Raw genomic sequence first — 17,109 nt, forward strand, 5'->3', positions numbered from 1 at the left:
GTATGGTTCTTAACTTTGAATGTTTTTAGACTATTTTTAATGTTTCATATTTTAAATTTTTTTTTGCTTTGTTTTCTTTTTTTAAGTCTCTGACTCAATATTTTGTGATCTTTGTAACTATTCTATTAAATTACTTCTGTGTGCATTAACCTCTAAATCTTTCTTTTTAATATTTTTTTAATTGTGTCATTCAGGATATCAAAGTTCTGTGAAGCACTTTGATCTCCAATTTATTTTTAAGAAAGGTGTTATAGTGCTATAAAAATAAAGTTTGATTCATTGATTGATTTATTGATAATACAACAAGAGAATAAAATGAGCAAAACTAATAAAACTGTATGAATGTACATCAATGATGATTTGCTAGAGTTTGGATGGTAAGTGGATAGAAAACCTGTAAACTTTATAAAACACTTATATTTGCGTTGATAAAAATCACTATTTGAAACATTTAATGATTAAATTCACTTTAAACTGAAATATTCTGCTAAAATAACAAAATATGTAATAATATTTTGTCATTTAATTAAAGAAAGGAAGATGACGACTGGGAGGACATTTTTGCTTCGTCACTTCCGGTGAAGGATCCCGAGGTCACGTGACGTGCGCTAGCCGCTGACTCCGCTTTGTTTTCGCTTTTTGCTAAAAAAACGTCGTAGAAATGCGCTTTTTGTCGCTCCTGTCGCAGCGTCGGTTAACGAAGCCGCTCGGCCACCGCAAACCGAGCCGTTTCCATGGAAACCGCCCTCACGGTTTAACGGTTAACGGGGCCGCGGAAGGCCCGTGCGTCACGTGACCTGCATGCGGTGGAGCGTTTGATAAAAAGATGGCGTGCGCGCGGCGGGGCGGAGAGAACAACAAGTAGAAGGAGCCGAGGCAGCGACGGCCGACCGACGTCCAGGTGAGACAAAAGCCCGTCCACAGGGGCTCTTAGCCGGCTGTCAGCTAAGCTAACGTTAGCATTAGATCAGCATGAAGCCCACACTGCCAGGAGAACCGGCAAATTACACCCAGCTGTTGTATATGTGGAGTTTTTTTTTAGCATTGCTCGCATTAGCTTAGCTTAGCGATGACAGCGCATCAACAAGATGAGTGATTAGATAACCAAAGCTAGTTAAAAACGTGATCAAATAGGACCGTGGATCAGTCTGTATGTGTGTGGACAATCATAGTGTTATTATTAACCGGGTTGTGCATAATGTGTGTTAGTGTGGTGCTCAGGGAGCAGCTCGAGGTGGTACAGACTCCACAGCACACCTCACCTCACAGGAGTAACAGACGGAGGGGTTAATTTAACGCTGACAATTAATTAAACAATCAACACGTTTGTGCTTTAAAGCCTCAGAGAATGTGGAGCTTTCTAATGAAATAAAATGAATAAAATCTAAAAGTCAAAATATTTGACAAGATATTTAAACGATTAAACCAGTGTTTTCAACCTTGGGGTCAGGACCCCATGTGGGGTCACCTGAAATGTCTTGTAATTGATAGAAATAAAATATAAATAAATAAAAAATACCTTTTTTGAATATTGATTATCATTGATTTTCTAAAATATAACACAATCTTAAACTGTATTGATAAATATAAATCTATTTAATATTAATTAAATGCAGTACAAAGTACAAAAATTTGAGCTGGTAAAACGTGTCACTAATCCTGGCTGTTCTGTATTTGTAATACAATGTAATAAACATGATTTTAAAAAAAAAAAAACAGTGTCTTTCAGGTCACCACAAATTCTTTGTATCAAAATAGTCACGATCCAAAAAAGGTTGAGAACGACTGGATTAAACATTTAATTTTTTAATGCATTGAAAGTCCTGTTATCCTGCAAAATGTCATCATCACCAACTTCCTCATTTTCTTTCATAAACTGTTGAGGACTCCAGCTCCCAAGTGTCTACTTAGATTTTTAACTTGAATTTAAAATGACTAAATTGTGTTAACATTTTTTTTTTATGTGATTAGAAATTAAATATACATGGTTTTATTTCTATACTTGATATTAAAAAAGAGAGTTAAAATGACAAGTTATAGAGTTTTTTAATCTAAATCAGGCCAAATGTTAGTCTTCACTCTGCTTCGAAACTGTCCCGTCACATTAAAGCAGCTCCAAACTTTTCACTCATTTCCCTCACCTCCACCACTCACTGTCTCCATTCTCTCTTCTCTCCCTCTTCGTGTTTGGTGTGGTGCACATGGCTGTATCTGCTGACCTCTGATTGGCTGACACTGTGGACAGAGACGTTGTTTAATTTGGAAACATTCAAAAACAAACAAAAAGGAGGTTTCTTTCCTCAGAGCCATCAGTAGCTGTCAGCTCCTCACTTTATTTTACTTTCATTTATTACCATTGAAACCAAGGACATGGATGATGACACATAGCGCTCCATAATTACCATGGAAACAGGTCGTTACACAGACATAAAGCAAACAAAAACACTCAAGTTTCGGTACAATAATACATTTTAATTTAAAAGCACCTAACAGGTTACCCAAGGACACTAAATACAATAAAAACCGAATTAAAAAAGTGCAATACAAAATAAAACAGAATAATACAAAGAAGAGGAGGAGAGGAGAAATTATGGAATAAGATGAAACATTCAATATAATATTAATAATAATAAAGATCAGAATTTTCAGAAAATACATATCAAACACATTAGATTTGAAGACAATGTTGTACAGCAATAATATGTACTTGTGAAATTTAAAAAAGAAAATAAACATTGCAGTATTTTAGAGATATTTATCTTGTTAAAGGTAAAAAAATAAAATTACTTGTAATTGCTGGACATTTAAAAAAATAAATAAGTCTGAAGTTCTAGCTTTACAAAAACAGTGGGATTTTGTTTTTGTAATACCAGTGTTATTACAATTAGGAGTTGAAGTATAATGAAAATGTTACAAAACAGAAAATAAAATAACTGAGAACAAAATTACTTTTTCTGAAAAAAAAATGTTTTGTTTATATTAAGTTAGATTTAAAGAGTTGATTGTCAAATGTACAGGACTGTCATACTTGTTATTTTTCTCCTCACAAAGGAAAGTAGAACTAAACATAGATAAGTATAAACAGACAATGTTAAGCTAATTTATTAGTCAAATTATTCCAGGTGAAAAAAGGTCACATGTCTTGCAGAAGTAAAACAAGAAAATCCTGATCTTAAAATGATTTAAACCATGAGTAAATCTATGGGTTCAGTATAGTAAACTAACACGTTTTATTATAGTGGAAAGTGAATGTTGTTCTGTTCTACATTAAACCAAATATGAAGCATCACATCCTCCAAAATGTGTTGATACGCTGAAGCAATAATGATTGTTTTTATTATGTCGATCAATACCAGTGAACGTAAGTGTATAGCTTCTATCAGGGATGTTAACCAGAATCAGAATCAACTTTATTGACCAAGAGTGTATGAATATGTTTTGGTGAGCTGTGCTCTCTCAGATAGTGTAACATTAAATAATAACAATCAACTAGAATAAAGAAAAATAAATTAAAAAAAAGAAGTATAAACATAAATATAAGAGTAGTTAGACTAATTTGTGCAAACTAAATAAAAATAACAAGATAATAATAATAGTAAGAATAATAACGAAATGAAATAAAATACAATAATAATAATAAGATAATAGTGCAGTAGTGCAGTGAGTCTACTTAAACTAACTAAACCCATTACTTACAGAAAAATGCAAAAGTAGAATCAAAAAAACAAATTCATTGGTTCCCAACATTTATTGGGTCGTGACCCCGTTTTTATATCACACATTTCAGACCATGTTTGTTATACTAATATATATATATATATATGTATATATATGTATATATATATATATATATACACACACACACACAAATACAGATTAGCCAGGATTAGTGACAAGATGCAACTAGATTCATATTTGACAAAACAAAAGTACAGAATGCACATGATTGAGATTCTGTGTAGTTTAAATATGAAAAAGAATGATGATTAAAAAATGTTTTTATTCAGTAATTTTTCTTATCAATTTCTAAATATTTCAGGTGACCCCATTTTAATTTCAAGCTACCCCAGGTGGGGTCACGACTCCAAGGTTGAAAAACACTGCACTGACTCTTGTCTATCATAGATTTTATACACATACACTGATTGTAGTAGTAAATGAACATTAGTGGATGCTGTTTGGACGTTTTAATAAACTGTGATCATTTCAGCTCCCTGGAATAAGTTTTACTTGGAAGAATAAATAGTTTAAGTAATTATTTAGTTAGTTATTGTTGCTATTAGCCCGCAGTTGCCATAGTGACCGTTTATAGTCGTTATGCGCCCCCAAAACGCTAGCCGAGAGGTGGCTAGCTGTTAGCTTCTCATTTATATTGAATGGCGTCTGCAAAGCTGCTGTTAGCTTCATCATTCTGTGTGTTTGAGCTGCTGCTTGTACCAGTGTGATTACTAAACTTAGCCGTTAGCATTTAGCACCCTGTGGTTCTGGTTATTTCGCGCACTGAGACTACTAATGTGTTAGCATTTATGACGCGGAGCTGTTAGCATGTAGCCTGCTGGTTTAACATGTAGTGTTTGTTTAGCTGTTAGCATGGCTGTGTGTGTGGATGGTGTGGCTGCAGATAGCTGTGCCGACCCGAGTGGAAGCGCTGCTTCGTGTGGTTAGCCATTAGCATTAGCGTTAGCATGCTAAGCTGCGGATGCAGGAAGAAGAAAGCGCAGCGTTGCGAACACGTGTTTTGTTTTAGGTCACTTTGGAGACCGGTGTGTGTGAGAGAGAGAGAGAGAGGACACAGATGAACAGGGTAGTTCAACTGCACAGGTCGTTCCTGAGAGGACACGTTAGCTCAGGGTTTATTTAGTGCTTTTTGTAATCGGGAAACGGTGAGTTTAGCGTGCGTGTGTGTGCGTGCGTGTGTGTGTGTGTTCACTACGACCTTTTACGTGTCTCAGCTGGGTTTTCATGTCTCCAAATATGCGCTACATGCAGGTTTTTAGTGTTAATGTGTCAGTGTCGATGAACCATTTATTATTTGTACATTTTTAAGAAATAAAAGCGGTGACAAACCCAGTATGTGTTACTATGCAGTAATACACGATTTTGTCATTAGTTACTTGTGTGGTACAAATCCTCAGCTATCACACTGCAAATGCTTTTAATGAGCTCCATCTTCTAAAGTTATGTGTTTGACTGTGGTGTAATAATATTTTATTGTGGCTGTGTCAGAAAATTAATTTCTCACAGCTTGAGGACAGACATAGGTTGTTGTAAATAGGGATGTCCCAATCAGGTTTTTTTGCCCCAGAGTCCTTTGATTTTGAGAATTGGCCGATACGATACCGAGATCCGATACTTCTATAATAAATTAAAAAGATAAAGAAGAGCAAAAAACATATCCAGGATGTCCCTTATCTATTAAGATTAGTGTGTAGTACGTTAGTGGGACAGGATGCAACCAGATACAATTTTCACTCGTACACTGAAAAAATAGTGTCATATGCAACCATTTTTGTCACAGTCTCAAGTTCTGTACAGGAGATTAATGATGACTTGGAGAGTCTGATATCATCAACTACCTGGTTTTTTTTTTTTTGCCAAGCCAGTACGCAGCAGAAGACCTTAAATCTTATCAAAGTTTGGAGGCCTGTAACCAGATGGTGTGTGAATGGGTGAGGGACATACAGGATCAAGTCATCAATGACAGATGTGTTGTGAAGGCCAAAGGAAGTAATGCAATTGAAATGTAATGAAAGTATTAAAAGGTCAGACCTTTTATATGGAATATAAATACATTATATGTAGCTAAGAGTGTCCCGATCTCAAATTAATATTGAACCAATATCAGCCAGAAAACGAATATCAGATTTTATTGGACTGCATCTAAAATCTCCGCTATAAGAGCTCCAATGTTTTAGTGAAGACTAAATATTTAGGGCACAGTCAGTGAAACTGAAGCTGTGAACTCTTAACTTTGAGCAGTGGACAATATTGTGTTTTTGTTGTTTTTGTTCCCACCATATACTGACAGTAGAAAATAACTGAAGTGAACTTGAATTTTTTGCACTTTAAAAGTACAATTTGTTTTTATTGGATTTATTTAGGTTATTTTTCAGGGCCTTATAATTTATTTTTTATGTATTTTATTCAGTTGTAGAATACTGTAGATATTATGTTGAAGGTTAAAATTTATGTAACTGATTATCACTTCTGATACAATACCGATATTGCAGCCTTGAATATTGGCCGACATTGATCCGATACGATATCAGCATGAATCATACAAACATACTTTTGACTTATTTTGTAGTGTGGAATGTTAGAAAAGTCTTGATGTTACTCAGAGAACAATGATCAGCAACAGTAGGGATAAGAAAAACTGACCCATTTATTATTAACCTATGTATTGTAACATACATTTTAACCGTCAACATATTATCTACAGTATTCTACAACTGAATAAATATAATATATATCGGAGATTTTAGATGCAATCCGATAAAATCTGATATTTGTTTTCTGGCTGATATTGAACCGATATCAATATCGGCTCGGGACACCCCAAGTTATTAATAAATGGGTCAGTTTTTCTCAAACCTACTGTTGCTGAATATTGTGAAATTAACAAAGGTGAGGTAGAACGATAACAAGTATTTTGCTCTTAAATAATACGGATCGGCGAATGCAGCAGCTTGCATCAGCCGATATCGATACACGTAAAAATGTATCACGAGATGGGACTAATCTTTGTCACTTAATTCTTGGATATTATTAGTTTCTTACATATTTAGTATTTTATGTCTACGTAGAAGTGTAAAATAAGGAACAATAATGTTGAAATTACTTGTTTTCCGCATTAAATCTGTGACTCACTTGAGATTAAAGTGCTCTGTATTTGGCCCCTGAACTAAAATGAGTTTAAACCCCTGGGGTAGAATATCAGCATGTGCTCATTTGATCCATAAAACTCACGTAGATACATTTCATTCACACATTTTCAGAGACCCTCCATTGTGCTGTTGACTAAACTTCCGGTTAACTTCAAAATAAGAGCCCGATTTACAAAAGTGTTAAAAACTCATGGAAGACAAGAAGCGATGTTTTTATTTTTGAAAAGGTGATCCTTACATCAGCTCCCAATGCATCATGGGACGGTTGAGTATGACTAGTGTGCCCATCGTGCATACTTAAACAATGTCAGTCACAAAGTGAATCCAAAAAACATACAAAATTTCAGAAAAATATGCAAAAAGGACAACAACCAAAGATGACTACAAAGGAATTAAAATAAATATACTAGTATAAATGTGCTATTACTAAAACAATGGCTCCGAAACACAAATAACTCAGAACACACCAAACAAAAACTATGCAAAACAAGAAAAATAAACAAAAATGACAGAAAAACACACAAAACAGCAAAAATATTCCAAAAACACATGATGAAACACACAAATACTCCAATAACAATACAAAATGCAGAGGCTAATAATAATAAAATTATTATTACAATATTACTTCAAAAACTCATACAGTGACAGATAAATGCACAAAATGACCAAATTACGACTCTTAAAACTCACAAAAAAACACAAATACACAAAGTTACTCCTCATGAAAGAGTAAAAATTTTCTAGTGATATTTGAGTGTTTATATTATCAGTTTTTATTGAACTATTTAGATGTAGCTCATTTCCAACTGTAAGAGAAATCCAGCTAATGACTACATGTAGTGTAACTCACTGTTGTCTGTATTTAATCCCGATCCCGTCCTCAGATGGATCCGGGACAGGATTTACTCCTGGCCGCTCTGAGTGAGAGCGGGATTTGTCCCAACGACATCGGCCTGTTTGACGTTGACCCTCAGGATGTTTCACAACCATCAACAGCTCAGCAGGTACGACACTAGGTTCTCTTTGAGGAGAACATGGATCAGTTCTACTCACTGTTGGTGTTCTCCTCTAGTCCATCTCCATCACTGCTCTGGATGCTGGAGCTGAGTCAGCAGAATTCAATAGACCTGAACCTCCATCTGCCGTTCCCATCGTCACCGTCAGGGTGAGTCCTCAGATGCTGACTCAGCACTTATTGTATGGATCACCTGTACTCCAACCAGAGCTGGGGTTAGTTACATTTTTAAATTGTAACTTCATCTTCAATTATCCATGTTCGCTTACGATTACTGGCATTTTTTTCTAATTTCAATTAAAATGAGTATTTTGCCTGAAAGTCAATTACAATTACGTTTTCAAGTATTAAAGTTCAAGTACAATTAATCACAATTATTGAGCTTTTAATAAATAATGTAACCTTCCTCTGTTAGCATCTCTATTGCTAACGGATCAGTTTGATCCATGTCTTAAATCATCTGTAAAATACACTAATAAATATTATCTATCATCTAATTAGTTTCTCATCTATTGGTTACATTGTTAGGCTTCATAATCAATGAATCTATTGGTATTTATGGTGTGGGCGTCTGAGCCTTTTTCTGTCACTATACTCATAGATTTTTAAATATTTTTTAAATGCTGAAATCTTCAAGAGAAGTGACAGGTAGTGGAAAAATATGAGATTGATCTGTAACATATTTTAATAATTAACTATGTATGTGTAAGACATAGAACTGTAACATGGTTCACCAGGTTTGTTTAATTAAATTTTAAACAGTTATAGAAATTTCTTGCCAATTACAAAGTCAATTATCTGAACTCAATTACAATAACAGCAGCAGATTTTTTACATCATAATTGTAATTATGTAATTATTATAATTGACTCTGACTCCAACCAAAGGAAATCCTTATTTTTTTAGTACTAATATGTCTTTACATTGACCAGTACTCTTTAAAATGAGTTTGTTGATGTTGTGGTTAAACAGTTAATATTTGTAATGCACATGATTAAAGCAGTGTGTAGTTTATAAATTGGTGTATGTGTCCCACAGCACAAACCTCAGCCCGCCACCACCACCTTCGTTCTAAACCAGCTCAACCAGCTGCCATCACTGGGGACCGTGGTTACCAAACCATCACCCACCAACCCCATCAAACACACGATAACCGTCACTAAAGTTGTCCACGTGACCAACCCGGCCCTACGAGGCCCGTCCACGCCCACCTCCACCTGCACCCCCCCTCCATCGGCCTCTGCTGTCGTGCCTTCCAGCAGAGAACAGGTGTGATAGCATCAGCAGAGGATGGGAGCGCTTAATTTCTTGCTCTTTGTCTCATTAATGTTTAATGATCGCCACAGATTCAGCTCAGAGACCTCCTCAGGACGGGAAACGTGAAGAACACCGTTCTGAAGGGCAACAGTCTGATGGAGCTGATGAAGCTGAAGCCTCCACCCAACATCGCTCCACCTGTGGCTACGGCCACCAGTACAGGTACACGAGTAGCCTCTGGGGAGGAGTCACTAAAGGTTTGGGGTATTAAAACGTGTGCAATGAGCCGTACAAACCCCACGGAATCAGGAGTGCGCTGCTGCAGCACGTCGCAATGCACCGACAATCCGTTTAGCGCGTTTCCCTTTAATGAATATGTATAGTAGGCGGAGCTCACAAGGGGAGCAGAAATATTGGAGGAGGAAGTGCAAATAAATTAATGCAATGTGCACTGCAATTAATTAAATCTGGAACTGTTTGCGGTGATTGTTTTAGCACCGGAAAATAGTATGACTGACAAGCAGGTGCTAACACCCACGCAGAGATCAGCTGCAGTAAATGTTGGCACAAAACACAGTGGAGATGGAAAAAGTCTCCAGTGAACCTTTCTAGTATAAGAAAATAATTCAAATAAAACAATAGTCAATATTAACAGCCACTGAATGAGAAAATACAGTGTGAGTAAAGTATGTGTGAGGGAGAGAAAAAGCTTCACATCCGCGGCAGTGCGTGTGGAGTCTGGTGATGCTGTGGTCACTGACGCAACGTCCCAGTGATGTTTTGACCGTTAAACTCTGGTGTCACATTGATGGGACCAGCTTAACTGTCCACAGACGGCTTCTCCTTATTTCAGTCGCCGGACGCTGGCAGAACGAGCACCTGTTTTGGACCACAACTGGTTGAGAAGTGGGTAAAATACAGCTCTTACCTTGCTTTGCTTGGTAGGTGCTGTCCTTTGCTGCTGTAAGGCAAATGTATTTGTACAGAACATTTCATACACCAGGCAACAAATGTACTTTACATGATCAAAAAGTGCAACAGAAAACATTCAACAGCTTAAAATCAATAAGAACATTTAAAATCATCAACAAACACATTACATCATCAACATGACCATAAATCTCTCTCTCAATCATACGCAGTATGATTAGAGTAGAATAAGTAGAAATGTGTGGGCTCATTCTGTTTGCTTTACAACGCCTCATCACTCATTAAAACACTTCAAATGAATGTTTATTTTTTCACTAATCATGTCCTAAACTCCTTTAAATGAAGACAAACAACAAACTGTTTCCATTTTGTTTTCACTTTACGAACAGCAATTCTGTGTTTTCTGTGATCAATTTGGAGGTTCTAGTCTAGGAGGCTTCAAGTCCCGGTGCGGACCAAAAAAACGGAAGTTGTTCTGGTAGCTGGAGAGGTGCCAGGGCACTTTTCGAGCACTGCCGAGGTGCCCTTGAACAAGGCACCAAACCCCAACACTGCTCCCTTCAGTGTAAAGCGACTTTGAGTACCCAGTAAAGCACTATATAAAATTGATGTATAATAATAATTACTTTTCAAATTTTAATGTTTATAATTGTTAGCATCCATTAGTTAAACCTCTGAGTGTAAAGTATCGCAAACACAGGGAAGATGATTGTTTTAAATGAATATATGGTGGTCAGAGAGACCTTTGATTGTCTCAAGGCTGCTGTGGCTCAAGATGTAGCTTACTGCCACCAATATGAATACGGTGTGAATGAGTAAAAGCTTTTGTCTGCATTTAAGACAAAGAATAGCTGATTCTGATAGTGTCCGGTCTGTGTTTGTGTCTCAGGTGAAATGAACAATGGGATCAGAAAAGAGGTCCTGGGTAAAGACGCCTCCAGGCTTTGGCTGAACGACGAGGCCAGGATGCAGAGCCTCTCACTGCCTCTGGTGAGCATCACAAGCTCCAACAGATGCAGGAGATGTTATTTAGACGTGGAAGATTAGCTTTTACCATTTTTCTTTGCAGAAACATCCAGGGATGAAGGAGGAGGAGGAGCCTGAGGAGGAAGAGGAGGAGGAGCAGCTGGGTCACGCAGAGACGTACGCTGAGTACATGCCTCTGAAACGTGAGTGGAGCTGTTTCTTAGCTGTTATTATTATAGTCATGTGATGAGTGTCTGTGATAATCTGAAGCTCCTCCCCCTCAGTGAAGATTGGTCTAAGACACCCTGACCCAGTGGTGGAGACCAGCTCTCTGTCCAGTGTTAGTCCTCCTGAGGTCTGGTATCGACTCTCCATCCCGGAAGAAGTCATAGACCGAGGCTGCCTGTCAGCGCTGCAGCTGGAGGCCGTTACCTACGCAGCTCAGGTATGTCACATGACATCACATGACTCTCTGCCGTGGGCTGATATTATTCTAATTCTCCAATAAAAAACACTTTGGTAACAGCAACAAAAAAGCTAACCAAAAAGTTTGACTAAAACAGGTTTCAAAGTCTAGTTTCCAGAAGGATGTGAAGTACGGTTAATGACAGGATGAGATCCTGAATACTAGTAAATAGAGTGAGTTTCACCTCATCAGCCCTTTGTCACCGGGTGATAAAGATGTAAGCATTAAGGCTGTCACTTTTATGCAGTTATTGTGATTAATTAATTACAGGAAAGAATAACGCGCTTTCAGAAGTTCCCAGTATATCCATAATATTTATGTACAGACAGGAGACTGTTGTGCTGCTGTGCTTCGTTTGCGTTTGGCTTTTAAAAACAACAGATGGAAAACTAAAGCCTCGTGTGCAAATTGTGCAAGAAATAGTTTGCCTTATCACCGGAGCCTTGTAGCCACCGCTACCACCTCAATGCTAAACATGTAGCAGCTAGCATGGACACTCAAACAGTGTTAACTGCTACATGCTGCACGCTGTGATAAATATTATCTGAAGGAGAGAAAAAGCAAGTTTGGTGTCAGAAAAGTGTTCTTACTGTTGATGGTATAACTTATAGTGCTACATATGACGTTTCATTTCATTTGTATTTTTTATTATTTGGAGATATACATCAGTATGACACGTAGCCTTTTGGACTAGTCTCAAATACAGAGGAATATAAATGTATACGCCTGCATCTGGTCTATTGTCTGTTAAAAACAAACAATAAATGACTTTATAAAGCCACTTTGTTATATATCAATGTTTTAATCTGCCACAATAATATAATTTTTTAAAAAAAACCTCAAGTTGAGGGCGTTTCTCAGCAATTTATAGGTGTGATTAGAAAGAGATTAAAGCTGATATCCAGAGGATGAAAAGAGAAAATTCAAAAGCGAACATCTATATGTCCCTCCATAAACAGCTCCACTTCCTCCCCTGCCTCTGACAATCTACCAGAAGCCACGCCTCTACTTTTGAGGACGTGCATAGCATAACCACAATCCAATTTCTGATCGTCTTTAACACACCAACACGTGTAGTATTGTTTTTCACTAATAAAACATTATTAGTTTATTACCTGTTATTGAGAAATGTCACCAAATCCTGGTCCGTTCAGAATCCTTTTTAAAACAGCAAGCCCCTCCCCCTTTGAGAAGCAGCTCTGAGATAAATTCTGTTTATCCACTAGCTTTGTACCTGGACTTTTCTTTAGTTTTGTAGTAGAAGCTTTAGTGTTTGGGAGCGTTCCTCCATGATGTTATGCTGCTCACAGTGACACATTTGCTGTTGTGACGCGTAGCCTTGTTTCCGTGCACAGTTTACGCACACGCATTCACAAACGTGGTACCAATATGGCATTGGTTCCGACATAAATGGTAGTAACCAGACCAAATAAGAACGAACATGACACGAGCGTGTCCGCTGACTTTCTGTTTAATGTTGAGCTCATAACAAGTGTTTGTGAACAAAATGTTGAAATTAAGCTTTAACACCAGATTTAAAAGGCACAGTTTAACATTTACCACATTTGGCTCTTTGACTCTTTTGCAATGGCTCCATATAGCTTAAATATATATATACAAAGGCTATTAATGGTTATTGACAAATAAAAGAATATCAATATTCATCTCCAGTATTATATAGTTTAATACAATATTGTTTTATGATATTATTTAAATGTTTTTGTTTATATTATTTCCATATATATATATTATTTAAGGTAATTTTGTTTTCAATTTGGCCCTGAAAAAATGCGGTTTAATTTTTTTGGCTATAAGCTTTAATTAGATTAATTAATGCATAATTAATAAATTAAGAAATTTGCAGATAAGTTTGGTTTATGAGGTCAAACTGTGTGTAAGACGAAAAAAACATAGTTAGAATAGTAATTATAGAGATTTTTATATTTAAATTTTTATTTCCTCAAATATGATCTCTATGTATTCAAATTGAAAAAAGTTCATCATCCCAGTCTTTGATTTTATATATATATATATATATATATAGAATTGATATTTTATTGGAATCATTGGTAAGTGTATCTTTACACCCCTACTGTGTCTTGGCTTTGAGATGAGCCAGTGGAGATGATTCAGGTCTCTAAGATGAGCAGAAAACAAGTCTGATAGCTCATCCTTTATCTTTTCTGAAATAAAAGGAGTATGGAACCATTCCTCCTCACAGTGCTGCTTTGATAAACATGAAACAGTGCGACATCAACAGGCACACGTCACACTCCTTTTTCGCTGATGTTTTTTGATTGTCTGAAACTTGTCTCCATAGCAACACGAGACATTCCTCCCAAGCGGCGACAGAGCAGCCTACCTGATCGGAGACGGAGCTGGCGTAGGTAAAGGACGCACCATCGCTGGGATCATCTACGAGAATTACCTCCTGGGAAGGAAGCGCTCGCTTTGGTAGCTAAACACCTAGCCTCTGTCTCATTATCACTGACACACACGTTAGTAACAGATCGTCTCCTTGTCCTTCAGGTTCAGCGTCTCTAACGATTTAAAGTACGACGCTGAGAGAGATTTAAGGGACATTGGAGCCAAAAACATTCAGGTTCATTCTCTGAACAAGGTAAACACCTTCATAATAACACTGGCTGGAGTGCGTCACTGAAATGCTTTTTTACTTCTTTTTTCAGTTCAAATACGGGAAAATCTCTTCCAAACACAACGGCAGCGTAAAGAAAGGCGTGATCTTTGCCACGTACTCGTCTCTGATTGGAGAGAGCCAATCAGGAGGGAAGTACAAGACCAGGTTCAACCAGCTGCTGCACTGGTGTGGGGAGGACTTTGATGGAGTCGTATCCTCACACACTACTGTTTTAATCACAATGTAGTCATCAGGACTATTTCAGTTATAGTCTAATTTTACTCAACCAAGTGACATTAACATTTTAATCCACCACATCTGTAACAGCTTTAGTCAATTAAAATTTTAATAAAATCAGGTTATAGATTTTATTCAAGTTTTGCTATTTATCAACCTGAAAATGTTTGTAAACACACAGCCAGATTTGATGTGATTAATACGTAACAATGCGATCATACAATTACATTAGTAGTATTTGGTAATTGAAAATTGCCAAATACAACTACAGTTTCAATGTGTAACACTTTATTATCCCCCGCCACTAAAGTGTGAAAGGAGGATATAGGTTTGAGCTGCTTTTCTCAAACTGTTTAAGATACTATAACCAAATTTGGTGTGTGTCTTCAGGGTAACAATACCTGGAGTTCAAAAATGAGAAACGCGCAAATATTTTTCCCGGAGTTAATGCCCCCCTGCCATTTTTTGGAGGTATCTTCAAATGGGAACGCTTTTCTTACAAACCGTTTAAATAGTAATTTTATATTCTGATAATATTTTCTTATGTATACATTTAAGTTAAATTTGGGACATTTAGGAAAAGGTTGAGTTATAATGATAACCAATCTGGCAGTGGCTGTTAATGACTGTTTTTTCATTTCTCTTAATTTATACAATTGTTAATTTTTCTAAATAACCACTTCTGTAAATTTAATAGGAAGTTTCCTGTTTTAGTAGCCACTAACTACTTTTAACTAAAATAAAGATGTTTTTACAATTTCCCATTCGTGTAAAAAAGTTTTATAAAGTTTTTAAAACGTCATTAAAACACCAAATCTGCAGCATCTTTAACCAAATAGTTTGCACTTAAACACATTTGTAAGAATGTTTCTGTGAAAATAAACATTTGAAAAGGGTTAATTTAATATAAAAACGATAGGAAGTGCCCATTATCGAGCTCTACTAAGACACAGCCTTCATCTGTATTTATCTTTGAGTTTAAAGTCTGGTATATGAATCAGATTTTAGACAGAGCTCTAGAGAATAGATATATACACATGAGATATTTGTCTTGATCTCTATTATGAAACGGTTCAGGTTCTTTAACCGTGTCATCAGATCGTCTATGACGAGTGCCACAAAGCCAAGAACGTTTGTCCCATCGGATCCTCCAAACCCACAAAGACTGGACTGGCTGTTCTGGAGCTGCAGAACAAGCTCCCCAAAGCTCGGGTGGTGTACGCCAGCGCCACAGGTTGGGAATCAATCAGCTTCTGTGAGCTACGGTAGATAGTCTATGAAGATCTAATGTTTGTCTCTTCTTTCTCCAGGAGCCTCAGAGCCACGGAACATGGCCTACATGAACCGCCTCGGCATCTGGGGCCACAAAACGCCTTTCAGAGAGTTTGGGAACTTCATCCAAGCTGTGGAGAGACGGTTAGTGAGCTCTAATGAACCTCATCACATTACTAGAACAACCAATAACTAAAGTTATCATGTGTTCAGAGGTGTGGGGGCCATGGAGATCGTAGCCATGGACATGAAGCTGAGGGGGATGTACATCGCACGACAACTCAGCTTCACAGGCGTCACGTTTAAGATCGAAGAGGTTCCTCTGAGTCAGAAATACATCAACATGTACAACAAGTCTGTACGACTGGTGAGAAGCTTTGTGATGTTTGAGTGATTTTAAACACACTTTAAAATCGTCTGTGTGCTCTGCTGCTGCTCCTAACAGAATTAAATATTATTATGGCTTTGGGATCAAAAGAACAAGCTGACAGCAAGTGTTCAAACTTAGTACCTCGGAATTAGGAAAAGATGGAGATGATGGAACCTGAATTATATTTATTTGGTTTAAAATGGAACATTTAAACTTTAAGTCCAGATGACACTGTTTTTGTTATTGATGAGTTATTTATTTAAAGTGTACCTGTAGTATGAATGTATTAAACAAATGTGTTTATTAAAAAACACACACACTTAAAGGACTTTTTAGAACTGTTTTATACCTTGAGGCATAAACTGCGGAGAGCTGCCATTTTGTACAGGATATGACACACGTTGGTTGATTAGCAGCACAGCTTCTTTATGCACAATCATTCACAGCAACGCTTTTATATATGCATTAAGTTCTATTTATATTTAGTATATTCTGATTTTAATCTAGCCGGAAAGTTTAATAATGGTTGTTTCCTTTTGCTAAATATGTATTCCATCAAAGAAAGTGATACTAAAAAAAGCTGGACATGAATATCAGAAAATAAAATGAGCAATAATCGTGGTAAACTAACAGAACGGCTCCTCTGACTTCCGCAGTGGGTGAGCGCCCGTGAGAAGTTCCAGCAGGCGGCCAACCTGATGGACGCTGAGCAGCGCATGAAGAAGTCCATGTGGGGACAGTTCTGGTCGGCCCACCAGCGCTTCTTCAAGTACCTGTGCATCGCCTCCAAAGTCCGACGGGTGGTTCAGCTCGCCAGAGAAGAGGTGCACAACGGGAAGGTGAGACAGACGGACGAGTCTGCCATGAGATGACAAAATAAATAAAAAATAATAGAACTTTATACATATTTCAAATGGATTGTGGTGTTTAAAGCTATCCTTTATATAAAAATCTACCCTTAAATAACTCCTGATTAAATGTTTGAGTCTACATTGATCATTGAAACATACCAAACATGTCAAATACAGTTAATAGTATCAACTACTGTGATTATTTTACATTTTATAT

At 37.0% G+C, this 17,109-nt stretch overlaps 1 protein-coding gene across 1 annotated transcript in view; it reads left to right on the forward strand.

Moving 5' to 3' along the window:
* Nucleotides 1-586: 586 nt before the first annotated feature.
* The window catches only part of sbno1 (strawberry notch homolog 1 (Drosophila)), a 29,582-nt gene continuing 13,059 nt past the window's right edge, over nt 587-17,109 (forward strand). Inside the window, exons 1-15 of the mRNA XM_028463637.1 lie at nt 587-901; nt 7,775-7,894; nt 7,963-8,055; nt 8,944-9,174; nt 9,252-9,384; nt 10,982-11,082; nt 11,162-11,261; nt 11,343-11,503; nt 13,845-13,978; nt 14,054-14,144; nt 14,212-14,373; nt 15,498-15,633; nt 15,710-15,815; nt 15,885-16,038; nt 16,698-16,880. Of these exons, the coding sequence (XP_028319438.1) occupies nt 7,775-7,894; nt 7,963-8,055; nt 8,944-9,174; nt 9,252-9,384; nt 10,982-11,082; nt 11,162-11,261; nt 11,343-11,503; nt 13,845-13,978; nt 14,054-14,144; nt 14,212-14,373; nt 15,498-15,633; nt 15,710-15,815; nt 15,885-16,038; nt 16,698-16,880 (1,905 nt within the window). The 5' untranslated portion in view covers nt 587-901. The remainder of the gene's footprint in view (nt 902-7,774; nt 7,895-7,962; nt 8,056-8,943; nt 9,175-9,251; nt 9,385-10,981; nt 11,083-11,161; nt 11,262-11,342; nt 11,504-13,844; nt 13,979-14,053; nt 14,145-14,211; nt 14,374-15,497; nt 15,634-15,709; nt 15,816-15,884; nt 16,039-16,697; nt 16,881-17,109) is intronic.

The sequence above is a fragment of the Gouania willdenowi genome, chromosome 12 (genome assembly GCF_900634775.1).
Source record: "Gouania willdenowi chromosome 12, fGouWil2.1, whole genome shotgun sequence".
Lineage (NCBI taxonomy): Eukaryota > Metazoa > Chordata > Actinopteri > Blenniiformes > Gobiesocidae > Gouania > Gouania willdenowi.